Raw genomic sequence first — 22,054 nt, forward strand, 5'->3', positions numbered from 1 at the left:
TTTTTTATTATGAAATGGCTATGTACACGGAGCGTGTTACGACACAGTTTGAACCCGTAACATACCGGCGTCGCAGTGTCGACTTTTCTTTGCCGTGTCATCGTTGGTGTAAGTAAACCTTTTGTTGATAACTGCAGAGGGATGATAGATAGAAAAAAAGAATACGAACATGATAGAATAAAATAAATAAAAAGCGTAAGGAGCGCTATTCTAATCTATTAAAATAAAAGTAAATTGTAGCGGAATACAAAGGAATTACGAAATGATTCAAGCGAACAAATCGTTTAATAGTAATTTTGCCAGTGATGAATTTGTAAGGATGATTACAAAATTTGGGATTAAAACAAAAAAATACAGGAGACCTATTTTTAAATGGCAACTTTTCGCAAAAGAATAAAAAGTACAGTTACGAGGAAAAGGCTTACATAGAAATAAGAAGTAATACGAAATATGGGATTTATTTTAAACATTATATTTCAAGTATAGTATTGTGTTTATACACCTCCTAAAGTATTTAATTTTCATAGTTCTAGAACAGCCAGAATCGTACGGTAAACATTTTTGAAAACTAGTCGCCTACATCGACATACCGAGTCGAATAAAACCCTATTATCAATATTAATTACATGACATCACAAGATACATTTGACAACACATACCTGTTGTAACTTATAATGGTTGATGATATCTTGGTCAGCGGGACAGCTCTGCGTGAACGCGTCGAGTTGGTACATGTGGTACATGTAGCGCCAAAGGGCACGGAAACTCGTCTGTGGACACAAATAATATACATGTATAAAATTAACATAATATTATGGACGTAATATTATTATTTTTAAGTGAAAACTTCTTTAACGGGGTTGGACAAAAATTTAGTGTAACATTTTTGCGTTACGCCATACGCGTGACATTTTTGCGTTACGCCATACTCGTGACATTTTTACGGTCATAAAGTCATAAAGTTTCACTTCTTACGTGTGTACTCTAGTACACGCATACATTTTCTTTTAATTTTTAAATGGTTATTGTAATTGTTGTGACATTTGACAGCTCATAGACAATAGTTTTTGACATTGGAATAAGTGTTGCTACATTGATATTAAATATTTGACAAGGATTTTATTAATTTATTTTCATTTCAACATTACAGAAAGATAATTTCTTAGAAATAGCGAAAGTATACCAAGCGGTTTTTTGCTTAATAATCTTTGAATGACACTGATATTTATTATGATTAAATTATTAAATAAAGTATCTTTACCGGTATTTCGAAGTCTACGAAGTACTTGCCGGCGACGCGGATGTGTTGCAGACGCGGCATCAGCTCGCAGTCGAAACAACACATTGTGTCACCCGTCAGGAATCTGTCGGAAATAACATTATTCTTTAAAATATGTTTATGTATAATTTATAATGGCGTGTTCATGTATGTAGTGTTAGACAATGTTTTTCATGATCCTGAAAATTTCATATTTTGTGTAGGTAACCTACCACTTTTACTTAACGATATTTTTTATTCATGACGGTACCCTCATTTAGTTTTAAAATAACATACTTAACCTTAATTATTTATGTCTGTACTAAATGTCAGTACGATAGTATGAAGTGGGCTAGCATGAAATAGGATAGTAATCATTAGTAATAGTATTGTCCTAAGTAATAATTATTAGTAGTAATCTAAATAAAATATTTAGTACTAGATTTCCGCCCGCGGCTTCGCCCGCGTTTTCAAAGAAAAACTCGCATAGTTCCCGTTCCCGTGGGATTTCCGGGATAAAACCTATCCTATGTGTTAATCAAAGTTAACCTCTATATGTGTGCTAAATTTCATTGTAATCGGTTCAGTAGTATTTGCGTGAAAGAGTAACAAACATCCATACATACAAACTTTCGCCTTTATAATAGTAGTAGGATTACCTGGTCCCCCTGCGCTCGAGCAGGCCGTCGATCCTGCTGAGATGCGCGCGCAACGAGGCCGACTTCTGCTCGTCCTTGCGCACCAACACAAGCTTCAGCTTCGAGTACAGGTTCTCGATCAGTGACGCGACCTCTTTGTCCTGGAAATAGATTTAATTTGATTATAAAAATATGTCATTTATGTTAAAGAAGAAAGGAATAAATATAGGTTTGGTTTGTTAGTTAAATATATTGTCCAATTGTTTCGGTATTGAGTAATGCGAATCTACAAATTAGAGCATAAATAATATAATTACGTTCTAAAATTCACAAAATTTACCAAACTTTATATTACTAGGGTCTTTTCGATACTTTACTTGGATAGTTTGAAAAATGCCTTAAATTTTGAATATTATGACAAGTAACCATGTATGGTAAAAAGTTTATAAATTTTTCGTAGAGTGGACAAAAAACAAGCTATTTATATTTATGAATTATGACACATGATTAACTGTTTTCAAAATTGGATAAGAGGAATTTTTTAATACCAAAATTTTCTTTCTTAACTAATTAATATTTGAAAAGTACAAACATCAACAAGTCCATTGTATGAAATAAAATTGATGACAGTTTTTATTTAAACAAATAATTGCCAACATTTCGTAACAACATTCTAAACTTCACCTCGTATTATGTAATGTTATCATAAACCTCTTATCGTGATAATTTTATCTGTACGTTATTTGTTGAACGTTTGCGAAATTTAATAAACGCCCTTATTTGTACTGAAAACAATTACTATGTTTTGTAAGAAAAATGTTGTGGAATTTAAAGTGAACTATTTATTTAGGAGCACTTGTAAAAATTAAACATTCTAATTTTTTATATTGTTGAGATCCTAAATTATTAATATTAGGTATAAAATAAAGCCACTTTTATTTGTCTGTACTGTCCCTATGTATACTTAGAACTTTAATAATACACAATTGATTTTAATGCGTTTTTTTTAATTGGCCAAAGTTAGTGCTAAAAATATTCTAGTTACTGAAATAATAAGCTGAGTAACGTCAGTTCAGATCAAGACTATTTTGTTCATGAATATACCTACGAATTTAGCAAAGAAGACAAAATGCCTAAAAATAAGTGCTCAATGTTAATGTAATAATGTTCGACAACAAAACAAGTTTTACTTCAAACGTATAATACAATGAACGCTTAAAAATACCTCATCTTTAATCAATTCATCATATTATAGCAAATATTTAACATATTATAGTCACGATATTTGTATAATAATCGAAACGTGTATATTGGCAAAACCAGTTTTATAGCGACACTTATGCCATGCATATAATTAGTATTACATTCATAGATAATAGGAATAAAATTAAGATTTTTAAGCTACTGGAAACAAGTATCTAATATATACATAACTATGTGAAAAATATGAGACAAAAAATAACTGAAACAACAATCCCGCTCCAAGTTAATCTATTTATAAATATTCTCTAAAAATTGACAATGCGAGAATCGACGCACGATTCTTGATCGGTTTCTTGGAACGGTAGAAATTGAATGTTTTCTTGTCATTCGATTGTAACTTCGAAGATTGGATACGATTCGATTTTATTGTACAAGTCAGTGGATAAAATATCTTCGAAAGAGGCCATTTGAACATTTCGTATGGGTAAAGTAAAGTTTGACACAGGTCAGATCTTGGGTAAAGTCAGGAGAACTCCTTTCGAAAGGACTATGTAGAAATTTTTAAAGAAAAGAGAATTTCAATCATTAGGCGGTATTCGAACCTGCGTCTTTTGCCGGACCATGGCCACCCATGACTCTACGTTTCGGTTTAATATGCCAAAGGAATAGAAAAATACTCATTTATAAAGCACTAGCTTTCCGCCCGCGGCTTCGCCCGCTTTGTCTAAAACCTAATCACTACATAGTATAAAACAAAGTCGCTTTCCCTGTCCCTATGTCCTTATGTCCCTTTGTACGCTTAAATCTTTGAAACTACGCAACGGATTTTGATGCGGTTTTTTTTAATAGATAGAGTGATTCAAGAGGAAGGTTTATATGTATAATTACATCCATTAAATAGTGGAGAAGTACTGTTATTTTTGAGGTTTCTACAGTGATGTCGTAAAAAATTACATTTTTTCCGCTTATATTGCAAACGCAGGCTGAACCCTACGAGTTTTATCAAAATAATGTACTAAGTATTATACACATTGAAAATGTCTACAGAAAAGTCCGCGATGGTATATGTCTATCTCTTATGGATAACCCACAATAACTTTTTTTTGTCATTTACATTTTACGACAAATAATGGCTAATTTTCGATGCGATTTTAACCAATACAGCATTAATCCTTAACCAATTAAATACCTTGAATACATTGTTCGTTTAATATAGATCTATATGGCCCTTTACACCGTATGATTTAAGTGAATATTTTCGAAGATATTACAGATTTAAAAATTGCGGGACGTAGCGTTTGCGGCGGTACCGGCAGGCCGCGGCCCGGCTATCTATTTAATACCCGTACGAAGTCGGAGCGGGCCGCTATTCTTTTTTAATATACAACGTTCACAGTTTTTCTGTAGTGTATTTAGTATCAGCATTGCACCCGTGCGAAGCCGGGGCGGGTCGCTAGTAAATTATATACTGAAACCTTCCTCTTGAATCACTCTATCTATTACAAAAAACCGCATCAAAATCCGTTGCGTAGTTTTAAAGATTTAAGCGTACAAAGGGACATAGGGACAGAGAAAGCGACTTTGTTTTATACTATGTAGTGATTTGAACGCTATAAAATTAAATAGGAGAGTTAGTTGGACCAGATAATAATTGCAGAAACGCACCTGTACAAACAGATTGTGACCACCAGGCACCGACTTCATAATGTGCCGTTCAATCTTCTCGTTTTCGAGGATCGCCAGCCCGTTGTCAATCAATATCGGTGGATGCGTCGCCTCGAAGTTCGTGCGGAAGTCCGGCGGCGGCTTTTGCATGTCCACTGTTGTTACCTGCAAGTAACATTTGTATCCAGTTATATGTGATATTGAAGCCTAGAATATCTATAGCCTCCTCGGCTCTTGAGATTGTCACAAGGACTAACTTAGCCTAGAAAATGAAAAGTTATGATAATAACCTATCACGCCCACATTTAGGCTAGAAGTTAATTCTGAAAAATATAATGAGTAACTGTAAAAGGACACCTTAATTATACTATAACCTCAACAAAGGTTAAATAAAAGACATGTTAAGTATGTTAAATACTTCGTAGGCCTGAACGGATTTAACAGACTATATCGGCATTGCACCTGACCGACAATGTCGGAAGCGCAGGGCCGTGAATATTCATTAATACACATCGATTGATTTGAACAGCTGTTGTTGTGATTAGGTTTCGCTTACTTGCGAAGAAAGTTAGTACAATATTGTCTAGTCATAGTGAAATAGAAAATGATTGTTTATCTTTATCTGCAACAAATTGACGATACATGGGATACGTGACGTTATTATTTTCAAGTTTGAATTAAATATGCAAAATAAAGTTCCGTTATCAATTCTTCTTATGAAATATAGGGTAGACATAAGGATGGATTGTAAAACTCACTTTTAAGCTGATGGTCTTGAGCTCTGCTAGCAGGTACAGGTCCATGAAGTATTCCTGACAGAACAGGCATGCTCCCTTCCGCCTTCCGTCGATCGTGGAAGCCTGAAAGAGAATGCATGTTGTTATTAACAAATTGGAAAAATATATTAATGTATCATTACTCAAAAGAATAAAAAGATTTTTCATTGTAGTTGTATGATACATGATGTACCTAAGTTTGATGAAAATAAGGAAGTGCCAAAGGCACATTATTACTACTGACTTCTAAGTACAAAAAAAAACCTAGCCAAAAAAATCTACTGTATAGACAGTATTTATATATAGTATATATAGTAGTTTAATATAGATTAAATATTTTAATTTGATAAAATTGTTAATTATTCGGAAAAAGTTCACCAAACACTTCTATTTCCTTAATCAGGTACGAAAATATCCATTTGAAATTAAAATTAAACATTTAAACAGCAATTCAAAAGTATGTATCTAAATTCATTGTTACATAAATATAAACCGACGAAAATAAACGTTAAGAAGACCAATTTAATTCTTAATTGTTCGTTAATGGATTCCTTTAGTGAGCATTTCAATTATAATTATTATTTCATAAGTTCCGTAAAAACTGCTCTAGTTAATAACGGAGGTATTATCCGCTCTTAATAATTATTAATTAATATAAGTTACACAATTAATTTCCCTTTTTAACGATGCTTCAGTGAACGTTACTGTATTATAATGTTTTACTTGGTAATTAAAACAAATAAAGCTAAAAATTAATGTTCATTTTATGAGCTAAAAAATTATTTGGAAAGTTAGAGCGTGTAGGTAATGCGTAACCAACCATTAAACATTTAAATGTAAATATTTAAGATGCTTTGGCCCTGGGTATGCGTAAATGCATTCTCCAATTAAATACAAATATACTTTTTGAGGAAAATATTTAATTAGACACCGGATAAGCTTCATCTAGATTCGTTTAATCTTCCTTAAACTATGTCGTGAAAAACTGTGCTGTTAGAGCGAGGTCAAAGGAAGGCGGTTGTTTCAGTTAGTCAACCAAATGCATCCTTGTTTCCTACCAGATACGTCAATCTAGGTTTAGAGTTCTTAGGCTAAGATACTAGTAAAAATGTAATTTTGATACCTAACTTTCTGAAACATCAAATAAAATTTTTTAGATAATATATGCAGTTTTTATTGGCTTTGGGATAGTATATAACATTTTGAGTTTCAATATCAGAAGTGAAAACCAAAATCCTTACGTAATAACTTACATAATTTAAATTCTGAATTAAATCCAGCTACCACGCTTTAACTACGTCTATAAGATTAAGAAGCAATACAGAAAAAAACAAGTTTTAGTGTATTGAACTGGGTGCGCTATATTTATAAGTATTTTACTCAGTCGAACTTGTACTAACAACTTTTACCTTTTTAAGTATTTACTGAGCTTTCCTTCGAATGCCTTGATAGAAAACGACAACTGATCGAACGGGTGTGTTATGTATCAAGTGCATTACATAACCACAATCATTATTTTGTTCAAAACATTTTACAGGAAGGAGGGTATAAAATGTATTAATATATCAATCAATCTCGAATTAAAACACTGGAAGAAATCTCTTGAAATTGAATACGTGATTTGTAAACTGCTTAATTTTACTTTGCATAGAAATGAGGAAGTAAGCAACAATACAAGAGCCGGCAAATAACGACAAAACACACCCGATTCCAGATGACTTGATTTTGAATTCTACCACTATCCTAATTAATATCTCTATATGTTATCTATGCATGTTTACGTTGATATTTAATTGTTCGTTAAAAACAAAGTATTTACTCTGTCCAAGATATATTGAAAACAAATAAACGTGATAGTTTACCCATTTAAATAGACTTAAGGAAATGTGCATAATACCTCATTGGCGGTCTTTATAGCAAGTGGATAGAATGTTAAATGTGGCAGAGACAAATAAATACATCGTACAAATATAATCTGCAGTTTATTTGTACCAGAATTATTCGATTTCAACAAGAGTTTTTGTTACAAACAAGTTAAAATATAATCTAATGAAAGATGATGAGAACACAAAATTTAACCAACATTATACTAATAAAAATTACTGTTTCGAAGCTTAGTTTTCGAACTAAATTCATTTACACATAATGCCCATATCCATTAGTTTGCAGTTAACTGACAGCATATAATGATAAGCAGCACTAAAAGCTGACTAACACATAACAACATCTACATAGCTATTCTTTTGTCTTGCTTGGATGTCTGCAATTTCTTTGTGTGTGCCCATGAGTCATTGGTTCCTACTATTTGAGGTCAAAGGGTCTTGTGCCGACTGTGAACTTTCTACGGATTCGTGAAGATCATACAAGCGGTTATATTTCCATCTAATATCTATTCTCACAGTTGCGTACTTGGAGCAAACAGGTCTGTTTATTTTGAAACGCACGCAGCTTGTTGCTCTTTTACTACTTCAATTATTTATAACATTTGAGTTTCAGTTTCAACACATTCAAACATTTTATTGGCTATTTAGCGGAGTGCAGTAACAAAGGTGTTTTTCAAGCATTTTCTCCTCGCTCGTTATGGTCAAATGGACACGCTCCATAATCATAACCAGTTAACGACACAATTGACAAATTGCCGAAGGCTCCGCTGGCCGTTTTCTCTATACAAATATGGATAATACAAGCCACTGTTTGTGTTTAGCGCTATTGTTTTCAATTGCACGAGCTACATCGCTAGTGTGACCAACATGACCGATTATTGGAAGTGTACAGTGCACTCAGGTTTATGTGACGGTGTTCAATTCTTATTGGCTATTCACATTAAAGTTTCTACTATTAAAATTGCAATAATTTGATGGAATTTCTTAGATAGTCGAATACTATCAACTTTATTGTGAAACGTAAGAATTGCACTTCTATTGGAAATGCATCGAGTTTTTAAGAAAAATCAACCAATATACTTATATATATATAACTTAAATTATTAAAGAATATATTTAATTTGAGATAACCATACTAAAATAATATCAAAGCATTAAGCAACAAATAATAGGATACTGAGTCTATATATTTTCATTAATTAACAAAAACAAGACATGTTCAAATAATTGTATAGATTATGGAACTAATGATGCTTCCCACGCTTAATACTAATTTAACTAAAAGTTGTTGGTCTGTACACAAGACATTGTTTAGAGTTTAGACAATACCAGAAACAGGTCATTTACAAGCAGAGAAATCGTCGCTAACCACGGTCCTAATTACACAAACAACAGTACAAACATTCGTGGTCAACCTCAGTGTGGTTTCACTACAATCAATGAGAGGAATAGAAACCTGGTGGATCAATGGCGCGTATCGCACCTACATAGACGAACAACATGACGTTACAAAGCAGACTGTATTAACAATTAGAAAACTAGCGTTGCTATTGACAATCGATAATGTCACGCCACGCTATGAAAATGTGAACGCCTCCCCGATTTGCATGCTGTACGCTTGAACAATCTGTTGCGTAATTTCAACGAGAACGACAATTTTCAGCGTCCTTGAATAAATGTTATCGTTGCATATACGCAACGCGCGGAAAGCGTATATGACTCATATTGAAACAGATCATTTGGAGATGCCATTTGAAAATGGTATATGCACATACACATATCACTATCATATCATGTAGAGACACTTTCCAGTCTGAAGACAGTTACGTCCATTGCCCTTTAATTGGATTTCAATAAATACATGTTCAGCAAACGTATCTATTTAAAAATGTCTACGCTCTATGGAATATAGAGTACTATAGGTAAACCAGAATCTGATGGCAATTAGGGAAATCAAAATTTTGAGTGTGCAACCCTAGGGAAAATGGACTGAACGATCTTGATACTGCTTATTTTTTATTTTGTCCTCAATATCATTACTCACATTACATAAGTGGACAATAATGAGATATCCACTTAATATTATGTAGGTACATACTTACATGTATAATATACAATTATACAAATTACTTTTATACAGGTAATACATATTATTATTTACACATACCTATATTTGTATATTCATTACCAGTATGCCATGTGAAAATATCGATATAATGATAATGTAGATCAAAACTGCTTATAATTTTTTATAAAATAAAATAAAAATAAAATAAAATTATGTTTATTTTCGTAAGTATTAACAGACACACATTATAAAATTGACATGGACAGCATGGACTTGACGAATAGCCGTATTGGAAACTCCTGTAATAAGTTTTCATAAAATTATATTCTAATCAACAAACAATATTATAGTTACCTACATATAATATATTTTTTTAATTTATAGTATCAAAACGGGTAAGTCCAATTTACCAATAAAATCTTCAAAATTGAAAATTGTGATGTGTTTGACCCTTCTTCATCGAATGTTTTTCTATACACATTATAAACAACACCTCTTGCTTGTGATCGCAGCGGCTTTTTCGACATTTTCGAAGATTTTTTAGACAAAATCCTAAAAATTATTCATCAACTGCAAAAAAGACAAATAATTTGACATCCAATTTGATAGTTGTCAAATAAGTTGCCACATAAAAATCTTTTATTTCTTAAATATAAATATGCCATCAGATTCTGGTAGACCTATACTTACTTTCATGAAATGCTAGATAACCGAGACCTAGAAGCCATCGATACTTTAGAAAATACAAATAGATTGTGGTATTTCATAAATATTGAACGCAATATCACCATTGCGCATAATTTTGCTTAATGTTTTAAATATACGAGGTATTAATTCAATTTACCGATAATCCATGCTTTATTACGTTTTAAATTTTCATAAAGAAAACGCTATAAATCATAGAGAAATAAACGCGAATAAAGTATTCGCGGATAATGTCGATGTCGTGCCAAGACTAGGAAGTAACGATGCGGATCGCTACGACGTGGACGGGCTGAAAACGATATAAATCTTGACGCCAAATTACGGCATTGCGGCTTTACACGATAGGATGAGATAGTACGGCACAGAAGCAACCAGGCGTGGCAAACAAACATCCAAGTCAACGACACCACCCGAACATACAGGCACTTTTAGTTTCGTGAAAACGAAAGCGGCACATACGTCTCCCGCACATCGCGAGTCGATCCATTTTTACAGATACTTGTGAAAAACTAGAGAGCCCGTCACGGCGCCACGCGCAACGACTTATCTCGCAATTTGTCAACAATCCGACAGAAGCGGCAGACGTTGGTGTTACGAAAACTATTATTGCAACATCGAAGCTTTAAAAAGTATTTTTACTTTTTAACCTGTCAATAAAAAATGCTTCGTTTTAAAAGGGATCGTTAAATTTAATTGTACATTTAGTGATTCCTTTTATACATCCCAGTGTATATGAAATCTACAGTCCTTCAAGCTTGTCAGTTACATTTGAAGATTCGTACAAGACGCCAACACCTGAGAAGTGCAGCGACCCGCGACAGTGAAACTTGACCAGGGCCGACCACGACCGTGAAAGTACAGACCTCTCTAATTACATCCAACCCGTCTTGCCTTACGATGAATTTCTACCGTTCTGCAATCCGATCGAGGCTAGACAAAACGATGATTATGAACGGCGGTCGATGAAAGCTGTGCTTAATAACTGTGCAATAGAATTGGCACTGAAGATTTCACTGAGGAACAAACCTTGTGTGACGAAAACAATCATTGACTATACAAATTATAATTCAGTATTAAAATTGACTAGATTATCAAAGTAATTACCGGAAAATGGAACGATTGGCTTGTCTTAATTAACAAGTGTTAAAACTTTATTAACGAATATAAACAGAGGCGGATAATGAGTTTAATGCATATATGAAAAATCATATTTGTGCATTTTGTTTTGAATATATTTATTAGAGTTAAGAGTTAATTGTGTGGAACTGAGTATTCAACGTTATGAGTTATAACGTTAGAAAGATTTATGCAGCTGTCGTTTTTAGGATTTCAAAAGTAGCTCGAGTGAATTGACAGTTTCTTAAAAACTTTCTAAAACCAGTAGCTTATTTAAATTTATGTAAAGTATATGCACTACAAAAGAAAACTATGCATTTTGTGCGTGCGTTACTTCTACTTTTAGTTCCTAAAAAGTCGTAAACCTGAAGTGGTTATTTGACTTTATATATAGCTATGAATTATTTCGTTATTGATATAATAACAGTTTATTGCTACCATACTTTACTAGGAAATATACACTCAAGAGAAGATAAATGAGCGGCTGTGCTGTACAAACTACAAATAAAACAAGATAGTTTATGAAATATAACGACTCAATAGATTTATCATAGTGAACGGGCATTTCCTACAAGTTGTAAAACAATATTTAACAGCGGAAGCCCGCATAAAATGGAGTGATTTGATAAAATAGTTGATTTAACTAGTAACTTATAACGTCTTGGAAACAGTTTACGTACCATAAATACTGAACAATAAGAGCCCCTTAACAAAATTTTTAATGTGAGACATAAATTATATGTTAAGTATCTGATAATAACCAGAAAAGAGAAATTTTTAAATATTGGCAAAGGGAATCAGATCTTGAAAGGACAAAATCTATCCATGGTTCAAAAGTAAAAACTGTGCCTGTTAAACAAAATCGCGTCGCAAATTCAAATTTAAATGATTTATTGTGCATATACTATCACTTAATCCATTGCCTGCTTTATTATAAACCTCGTCATAGTCATTCTAAAGACGTGAATTAAAAGAAAACAACAGAAAGTATCGCGTGATCGTGGCTCGGTCAAAGTGAAACTAAATTGTCCGCATTGCACCAAACGCTTCCGCGTTGTCTGATGCCGCCGACGGATTTACGATTGTCCGCCACTCTCACTGGCGCTTTGAAGTATTGTCTGATGTTATGACATCCCCAGCTGGACTGTCTTGGCCAATTTGTTTGACTGATTACATAAAGTTCTGTTGCAGGGAACCGTTCAAGCGTTGGCGACATTTGATTTGGATTGCTCTTGCAGTAGTAGGTACATCTTTTCAGTGGATTTTGATCACAATTATAGGAAAGCATATTCTATGGAATTCGTTGAAGACGCATCTCCAACTTCTGATTTGCTATATAAGTATATTACATTACTATTTACTATAGGACTTAACAGTAGCCATATTATTTAGATTGGCAAATATACCTATAGTGAATCATGTTATTTGGCGGTGTTTGCCATCTGGTAATCAACTCGTTTGTCGTTTTCGAATACAAAAAAAGACATACATACTTAAGATTTTTCCACAATTAAGCGCCGAATGTTTAAACGCCTTAAATTACACCTTCATTAATTCAACTACTCCTTTATGAGCAATACAAACGATTATGGCTTTGGTAAGCAATGATAATTGTATAACAAATATTTGCTTATAATTATAATGACATAAGTGTTTAATGAAAAGCCAGCTATATTACCTTACATCAGGCAATGCGATCATTTACGCGACTGTCCCATAAAAAAAGTTCCTTATAAAGGCAAACCATAACAAATGATTACTAGTTATGGAATTTTTTAATTTGTGCGTAATATGGGAGCTGTGTAGTCAAGACAAAACTTAAAATATGAAGTAGCATTACAAGTAATAAAATAGCATAAAGAGTTAGTCAGTAGTTAATAATAAGGAAGTATGAAATAATTAATGAGTAGGTAATATTTTAGACGATGATCTATTGGCACATTATGTGAGACTGTAACTCAAGGACTTTCCTCTTCAACTTTTTGTAATCTTATACAGCTACTGTCGTCACCATAATTTACGTAAAATATTACGTACATACACGGTTACTAAGACCATGCCTAGTAACAAAACCATTGATTAATATTAATGAAGACCATCCACTAGAATTGGTGACCTCGATTCTTTCTTCGCTTACTTTATCGGGAATTTTGCTATCTTCCCACATTTGGAATACATTTCTCCAAGCCCTATTATTATCTTACCTACATTTTGGGCAACAAAAACGTTTGCCCGGAAATGTGAAGGCGCGGCGCGCAATCAGATGTTATCCGGTGTCCGCCTGTCAACACAATTACCATGTATCTAGTTGCATACAGACATAATGACATCGCTGCTCCATAATAAATGAATGAGTGCGACAGTTCTGCGGACATCATTATTTAAAATGAGATGGAGATTGCGGGCAACTCTGCATTCGGCATAATTAGTTGGAGCACGTGTTAGAAGCTTTGTTTTCAAATTAAAAACGAACCTTTTCTCGGTCGTCTTTTATTCTTTCTTCTTTTTTATATTACGCATTACAGTATTTTGGTAATGGAACATTTATTATGCGTGTTTTGTATTAAAAAAAAAAAAAACACAACTTCATATCAATCAATTGGATCTGATGTAGCAAAAAGTTTATAAATGTAATAAATTCTAAAAGGAAAGAGATTAATCGGAAAAAAGAAACGAAACTTGTAGGCATTTAATTGCCAACGATCAATTAAAAGGAGGAATTAATAAATTCCTTTAACTCCTCCTCCATAACGGCTGAAGTTGAAATAGATTGAGATAATTCTTTCAACGTAATAAAGAACCTACAATTATGTTGTATCTAGACAGGTTAATTAAGTCAGATATCATGTTGCGTATGGAAGACACATGTGGAAGAAAAACGTTAAGACGATACACAAAAAAAAATCCACTGCTTGGCGGGCGGAGTCTAATAGCTCGCTATCGCGAACGCGGGTGTGCGCGAAGTCATTCTTGCATACTCGCCGCGCTGCCGCTGGCCGACTCGGGACAAACATGTATGGAGTCGTCATACAGTTATAATATTGTTATACATATATTTAATTGTTGATTTATTGGTTTTATTTTCTTGCTTATAAACACAAAATTATCTTCTTTTTAACAACTACTTAGACATTATTAATAATTATTAATTATTATTATTTCGTAATGTTTACTTTATTACAAAATAATACAGGTTATAAATAATCTTTAAAATAACAAAAAATATTGTTACTCTGAAAAAATGAAATGGTACCTAATTACGCGGACTACTGAATTGATTTAGATTAGAATTTGATGCTGACGTAGATATTACATCATGCCCAGAAATGAAAGGTACTATTTCTGAAAGAAGTTATAAACCCTAATTCTTCTCAGTCAAAGTCAAGAGTGGAAGATATCGCTAATACAGTAAAACTGATGCGAAACTTTGGATGTTAATTTGTATATTTTTTTGTTAGTTGTTACTTAATCACGTCAAGACTACATTACCAATTTTGATAAAATATAGCTAATTGCCTGGATTTACACATAGGATACTTTTTATCCGAACTGAACACTTCTGTGGGATAAAACAGGATTCACGATATAACCTAATTCCACGCGGGCAAAGCCGCGGTCGGAATGATATTTTTTTAAATAAAAAAATTGTTTAAAAAAAACACAAAATATATTGACGCATGTATTTATTTTTTGCACTCTATTATAATTGTAATTATTCATTACAAATAATCAAAATAAAATAGCCAGAACAAAGTTAGGCCCTGGTAGGATAGGTAGGCAGGTACAGCAATGTGAGACGAACACTGGCTTATTTATACCAATAATAATGTATTATAAACATAAACACATTAAGTTTACTTTCTAACAACAAAAATACATAATATTAGCTAATGTGAAAACGAATCAACCAATCATCCCACAACAATGAAATGTGCACACAAATATTCATCCAAATCGGTTCATGTGATTAGGAGGAGTGACTGCAGCGCCATCCTCCGGGCCCAATTGTGTTTCCAGATCACCCAGGAACTCAATTTAATATACTTACACAAAATTTTTCGAAATGAAAACTCACATTACTATGTAAATATGAATATAAACCGGTTTTAGTACTAAGCAATTTCCCGCACAGGTGTAGTAAGTATAAATGAAATAAATATCAACATCAAATTCTTTATACAACATACTTATCTACCACCTACTAAGAAATTCTTGAAATTTTTTTAAAATATAATACTACTCCAACGAGCTCCTGTTCCATAATTCCATATTACGTCCACCATACTTCCACTAAGTTCACCATGATTTTTTATTTCTTTGCACTTTGTTGCTTTTTGCTAAAAATGGAATCATGCGATAAAACCAGTAGAGCGTTGATAACATACATTTTTGACTGAATAAAGATACTTACGAAGGAGTGGGTTCACATTGTGAACAATCAGTGGGTTTATTTTCCTTCTGGATTCCGGATTTCTGAAAAGATTATTTATGCTATAAATGAAAAAATCTTACACATTCGTTATGTACTTAAAACAGGGGTACATATAAAACATCGTCTATAATACAATTATCATCAAATTTAAAATAAAACCAACTTACTTCATTAATTTGTTCCAATTGTAAGCATTCTTTTTCCTCCAACCTTTATGTTTCTTCTTCTTATTTTCTTTATTGTCCCCATTTGTCTCATTTTGTCTTATCGTGTTGTCACCCTTTTTTACGATTGCGCAAGCGACACAAGTTCCCCGTGTGACGGCCGTAGCGGGAATGACTCGTGCAGCGATCGGGGTAGGAAGGTACAGGGCGGCTCTCGCTATATTGGCTGGTCAGGCGCTAATTTCAAGTATTTCTTGTTTATTTCAAAACCATCGCATATTTCAAAATTCTAACACGGTAGACGTATAGGTTGTATATTTTATAGTTAATATCCAAAAAGTCGTAACTTTACGTTTGTTATTTTGAAGATGCCAGAGATTAAAAAAAAATAACAATGAGAACTTTGTTTTTTTTTTTCTATCGAGAAAATATCATGGAATCATGTTTCTAAAACGGTAGACGTATTGTGTTACTATTGAACTTTCTTGTCAAGAATTTTCATCACGACAACTTTAATAATATAAAAATTACGAAGGTTTAAAAAGGGCCGTAAATGTTAGAAAAATTAATTCATCACCTTAAGTACCTATACTGCTTAGACACTAAATAACATTTATTTTCAATATCACGGAATTCCCAAGAATAACCATAAATTTCACAGAGTTTTTTCATGCCCGTGGATGGGAAATAAAATTATGAAGAATGGTGTGACGTCATATTAAGGACGCTGTCACAAATCTGCGTTACTCAAATTTAGGTATCTAACGACGTAACTTTGTTCGCGGCAATATCACGCTCACGTAAACATAGCGCATTCCATTTTATAGACCATCTTCATACTTGATATTATTTTTAATTTTTGATATTATGTATTTTTATTGAAATTGATTCCAGAAGATTACTAGGAACTTTAAAAATTCATTTTGTTACTTTTATTAGTAGGTACGATCCTAATAAGTATGTTAGTATATTCAAACAACTTAAAAAAGTGTGACTATTTTGCATAATTATTTCATTGAATAATAATCTATGAATTGTATACAATATCAAAGCTTTTTAAGAAATGTAGAATTATTATCATACATATGATGTTACCGGCACTGTATTAAATCCGGCATTGTATACAATTCTTAGTAAATGTATGTTATTCCGAAAAATAGTCGGAATGAAATAAATTATAGGTATTCGTCACATAACACATTACCTAGGATACTCTTAAATCTGAACTTTTCCTACGTAGCAAACACATTTGCAAGTGTGGGTAGTTTTTGGGGTAGCTATTAACCAATATGAGGTCAAAACTAAAATCCAAGATGGCGCCGATGAAAATTTTACATCTTTTCGTCATGGGTGTCATTTTCAAGGTTTTGGAGTAGCTCTTAACAAATATGAGGTCAAAACTAAAATCCAAGATGGCGCCGACGAAAATTTGACTTTTTTCGTGATGGGTGTCATTTTCATGGTTTTTGGGGTAGCTATTAACGAATATGAGGTTAAAACCAAAATCCAAGATGGCGCCGACGAAAATTTGACTTTTTTCGTGATGGGTGTCATTTTCATGGTTTTTGGGGTAGCTATTAACGAATATTAGGTTAAAACCAAAATCCAAGATGGCGCCAACGAAAATTTGACTTTTTTCGTGATGGGTGTCATTTTCATGGTTTTTGGGGTAGCTATTAACGAATATGAGGTTAAAACCAAAATCCAAGATGGCGCCGACGAAAATTTGACATCTTTTCGTCATAGGTGTAATTTTCTTAATAATAAAGAAGTAAACTAAAATAAAATAACAGATTTTCGTCGGCGCCATCTTGGATTTTATTTTTGACCTCATATTGGTTAATAGCTACCCCAAAAACCATGAAAATGACACCCATGACGAAAATATGTAAAATTTTCGTCGGCGCCATCTTGGATTTTATTTTTGACCTCATATTGGTTAATAGCTACCCCAAAAACCATGAAAATGACACCCATGACGAAAAGATGTCAAATTTTCACCGGAGCCATCTTGGATTTTAGTTCTGACCTCATATTGCGTAATATCCACCCCAAAAATCATGAAAATGACACCCATCACGGAAAGATGTAAAATTTTCGTCGGCGCCATCTTGGATTTTATTTTTGACCTCATATTGGTTAATAGCTACCCCAAAAACCATGAAAATGACACCCATGACGAAAAGATGTAAAATTTTCGTCGGCGCCATCTTGGATTTTAGTTTTGACCTCATATTAGTTAATAGCTACCCCAAAAACCATGAAAATGACACCCATGACGAAAAGATGTCAAATTTTCACCGGCGCCATCTTGGATTTTAGTTCTGACCTCATATTGCGTAATATCCACCCCAAAAACCATGAAAATGACACCCATCACGGAAAGATGTAAAATTTTCGTCGGCGCCATCTTGGATTTTATTTTTGACCTCATATTGGTTAATAGCTACCCCAAAAACCATGAAAATGACACCCATGACGAAAAGATGTAAAATTTTCGTCGGCGCCATCTTGGATTTTAGTTTTGACCTCATATTAGTTAATAGCTACCCCAAAAACCATGAAAATGACACCCATGATGAAAAGATGTAAAATTTTCGTCGGCGCCATCTTGGATTTTATTTTTGACCTCATATTGGTTAATAGCTACCTCAAAAACCATGAAAATGACACCCATGACGAAAAGATGGCAAATTTTCGTCGGCGCCATTTTGGATTTAAATTTTGTCAAATTGCTTTACCCCACCAATCCGTTCAACAACCCATAAAAAAAGAGGATCTCAGTCAACATAATTTTTAAAACATAATTTTAAATTACAAATAACTGGAATATGAAACTTATACAGTTTACTCTTATAAAGTATCAAATATTTCAAATCACGAAAACGACAGTATACGCACAATAATCTTTTTCTAATTCGTTTTTATTTTTGGGACGAGGAGCGATACACCCGTCCTTCCAAGAGCGCTTCTGAGCGCGGTCTGACGACCCGCGAGAGCAAAATGTATGAAGAAATCGACAAGTATTTTTAATTTAGCTTATAATTGAAATAAAATTTTGATTTAGATACAAAAAAATTATCACAATCTATAAAGGACTATATATCCTTCAATAATTTATAGGTAAGAAGATAGATTAGGCTTTTAATTTTCTTAAAAGTGTACCGGTTTAGACCCCATTTTTTTGCATTTTATGCGATCATTGTGCTGGGAAAATCGTATTTCAGTGACAATTTTGTATGACGTCGTACAATTTTTATAAGATGATCGTAGAACTGAATATATTATCTTTAAATTAAGATATTACTTTGTTCTCACGTGTAAGTGCTTTGAGTTAAAATTGTACCGTAAAATAGCGGTTTTTGTTAAAAAACTGTTATAGCACCCTTAATGTGTGTTAAACCCTAGATCATAAAAAAACACAGTCAAGATTTATCAAATCAGAATGGAGACCAACTACTGTTCTGTGACACCAACTAAGTAACTATGAAGTTCCATTCCCACGGGACACTAGCTCAAAAATTCCTAATTTTACTTGGTTCAAATGGAAAACGACACAGCTATCTATCTATATATTATATAAAACTCAAAGGTGACTGATATAGTGATCTATCAACGCACAGCCCAAACCACTGGACGTATCGGGCTGAAATTTGGCATGCAGGTAGATGTTAGGACATAGGCATCCGCTAAGAAAGGATTTTAGAAAATTCATCCCCTAAAGGGGTAAAATAGGGGATAGAAGTTTGTATTCCACGCAGGCGAAGCTGCGGGCAACAGCTAGTTTTAAAATAAAAATCTAGGAATTAAAAATTCTAAAAACTTATGACACACATGTGAATAAGTTACTCATAATATCCTGCAGCTGGCCTTACATTGTTTACTTGATAATATTCCCGCTAATAATATATTGTGATGATCTCAGCGTACCTTCATGCTTGTGATGACAATGACATCACGGCCTTGCCATCAATTGATATTTTGTAACAAAAAATCATTTGCTTGAAAACTGTTCGATATTTTCCAGTAGTTAATGCTATTACGTAGCTTATAGTATTAGATGAATCATTAGTTGGACCATCTTAGGATCTTAGGTTTTAAAACTAGTTCGGATCTATTAAAGAATCTATATTTTTTTCTGGGATTATTATGCTACCATCTGGAGAAGAACTGATTGGCGAGAAGTGACACAGATTAAATTAGACACTTATTTAAGATGAATGAATCGTTTTTTAAACGTGATAAAATGTTTCATTGCATTGCACACAACATGAATATAGGTTAAATGCAAAGAACAACAAAAGTGATAGTTTGTAAACTGTTCAAAATTCTATGAGCAAGGACTCGTGACCTCGTAAAAATAAATGCACAAATGCAATTGGTTAATACCTCGTCGTTGGCCAGTTGCTATCGCGAATTATATAAAATAAAAAGTTTCCAATGTTCACTATCGCGTTAATTTGTATTACAATTTACTATTTATCAGTACGTTAATACTATTATCTGCCTCGGAACGATTAAAAATTAATTTATTCTACTCACACACGAGTAGCTCCTCTAGACATTTTATGTTCCTATGGCAGAATTAATTTCACGTAATTGTGGACATCATTAAATTGTTTTCATCGGTATAATCTAGTGGAGAAACTAGAGATGTCCTTAGATGGTGCTTGCCAGTAAATTGCTGTATATTGTCGAAGACACGCGTCTCAAGTTTAAATTAATTTAATCAACTCATCAGACCTTGCTTGTAGTTGATCATCAAACATGCAAATGGCTTGATGTAACTTCTAGATAGATGTCTTGGATATTTTATTAAGATAACCAAGTCCGGTTACACAAAGTTACCACGTACTTTGTAATTTTAAATGTTTTATAAAAAGCGCATGGTGGTTTAGTTGTACATGAACATCGTTGATTTAAGTAAAATTGCGTATTAGGTCGTAATTTTTCCACGCATATTATACGCATATTAAAATTCGATCGACAAAGAAAACACTACAAGTAACAAATAAATATGCAATTATACGAAAGAAAGCTTCGACGAAGTTATATTGTGTGACTTGTGAGTAGCAATTTCATTCGTAATGGCTTAACCAACCAATTATACACTCGCTATTAAAACTTAGCAACTGTCTCTTCGCTGCACGATTTACAGCTCAGTGGTAATAATACGAAATTTACCGCAGCCATAAAACTAAACAATGAAACTAAAAATAAAACGTATACCAGCAATTCCGTTAATTTTTCCACTATTTCCGAGTATCGTATAATCGTCGCCGTTGTTGGAAGCCGCGACTCTCATAATTACGCTAATGGTGATTTTAATCGACAACAAGTATGTGGGGATGAAGATAAAATAGGCAGATGTTTGTAACAATACATAAGACTCTATAGTCTATACTATTTATGTCTAATTGGACAATAATTGCTCATTAAATGCCCTATGGCAACCCATACTCTATATTAGGAAAAGAAAGTTACACTCTTTTTCATAAAAGTGTATAAAAAGGACCACTTAATAAAAATTAAAGAGCCTGAGAACAATTATTGACAATTATTAATAAAAATTATGGTTTAAGGTGATTGCAACGATCTGTTCCCAGCCAATATCCCGCTAGATGGCGCTGAATTCTACATTTCTAGTTTATTTGAGTTTTTGCGTAATTGGAATAGTCATCAAACCTAGGAATAGTCATGGCGGTTACTGAATATTATATTTTATTGAAATATGTTATATCATTGCCTTAAAATCCACCCAATTCGGTAAAATTATGCGTTTTAACATCTGTCATTGCATACAGGGTCGTTTACACACACAGACGTATACAAAAATGATAAAGATTTAACTCTAGATGGCGTGAATGTAAAGCGCGTCACACACGGTGAAGATACTACCTATAATATTTTATCTAATCTAGTAATATTTTATATTACAGTATCTTAAGGTATCCGGTATCAGCGTTCTGACCATCATTTTTCTTTTTTCGCTGTAGAACCGCCATCCTGTTACAAATGACCCACAAAGGAGAATGACCACGGGTGGTATCGGTAAAATTTTAGTTGTGCCACGTATTCGTTATATTGTTAATTCCTATTTGTATTTATAATGATCATATGTATCAATATTAAGTCTTAATTAAACC

The 22,054-nt window shown here is 33.2% G+C and overlaps 2 protein-coding genes across 3 annotated transcripts in view; both read right to left on the reverse strand.

Moving 5' to 3' along the window:
* The window catches only part of Clic (chloride intracellular channel protein 5), a 49,976-nt gene that overhangs the window by 1,514 nt on the left and 26,408 nt on the right, over positions 1–22,054 (reverse strand). Inside the window, exons 2-7 of one of the 2 annotated variants that reach the window (XM_090111377.1) lie at positions 5,523–5,624; positions 4,765–4,929; positions 1,918–2,057; positions 1,262–1,364; positions 660–770; positions 66–131 (exon numbers count right to left, since the gene is read on the reverse strand). In XM_090111377.1, the coding sequence (XP_089967503.1) occupies positions 66–131; positions 660–770; positions 1,262–1,364; positions 1,918–2,057; positions 4,765–4,929; positions 5,523–5,624 (687 nt within the window). The remainder of the gene's footprint in view (positions 1–65; positions 132–659; positions 771–1,261; positions 1,365–1,917; positions 2,058–4,764; positions 4,930–5,522; positions 5,625–22,054) is intronic. The other variant, XM_090111378.1, reaches the window with a different exon arrangement.
* LOC149901037 (uncharacterized) lies at positions 14,981–21,213 on the reverse strand. Its single transcript, XM_090111965.1, has 4 exons — positions 21,138–21,213; positions 15,912–16,134; positions 15,724–15,785; positions 14,981–15,649 (listed from the first exon to the last, which is right to left on the reverse strand). The coding sequence occupies exons 1-4, from the start codon at positions 21,211–21,213 to the stop codon at positions 15,609–15,611; spliced, it is 402 nt and encodes a 133-aa protein (XP_089968091.1). The 3' UTR covers positions 14,981–15,608.

The sequence above is a fragment of the Colias eurytheme genome, chromosome 17, assembly GCF_061535395.1.
Source record: "Colias eurytheme isolate Ceu_HAF_F1 chromosome 17, ilColEury1 Martin Lab GWU primary, whole genome shotgun sequence".
NCBI classification, from domain to species: Eukaryota; Metazoa; Arthropoda; class Insecta; order Lepidoptera; family Pieridae; genus Colias; species Colias eurytheme.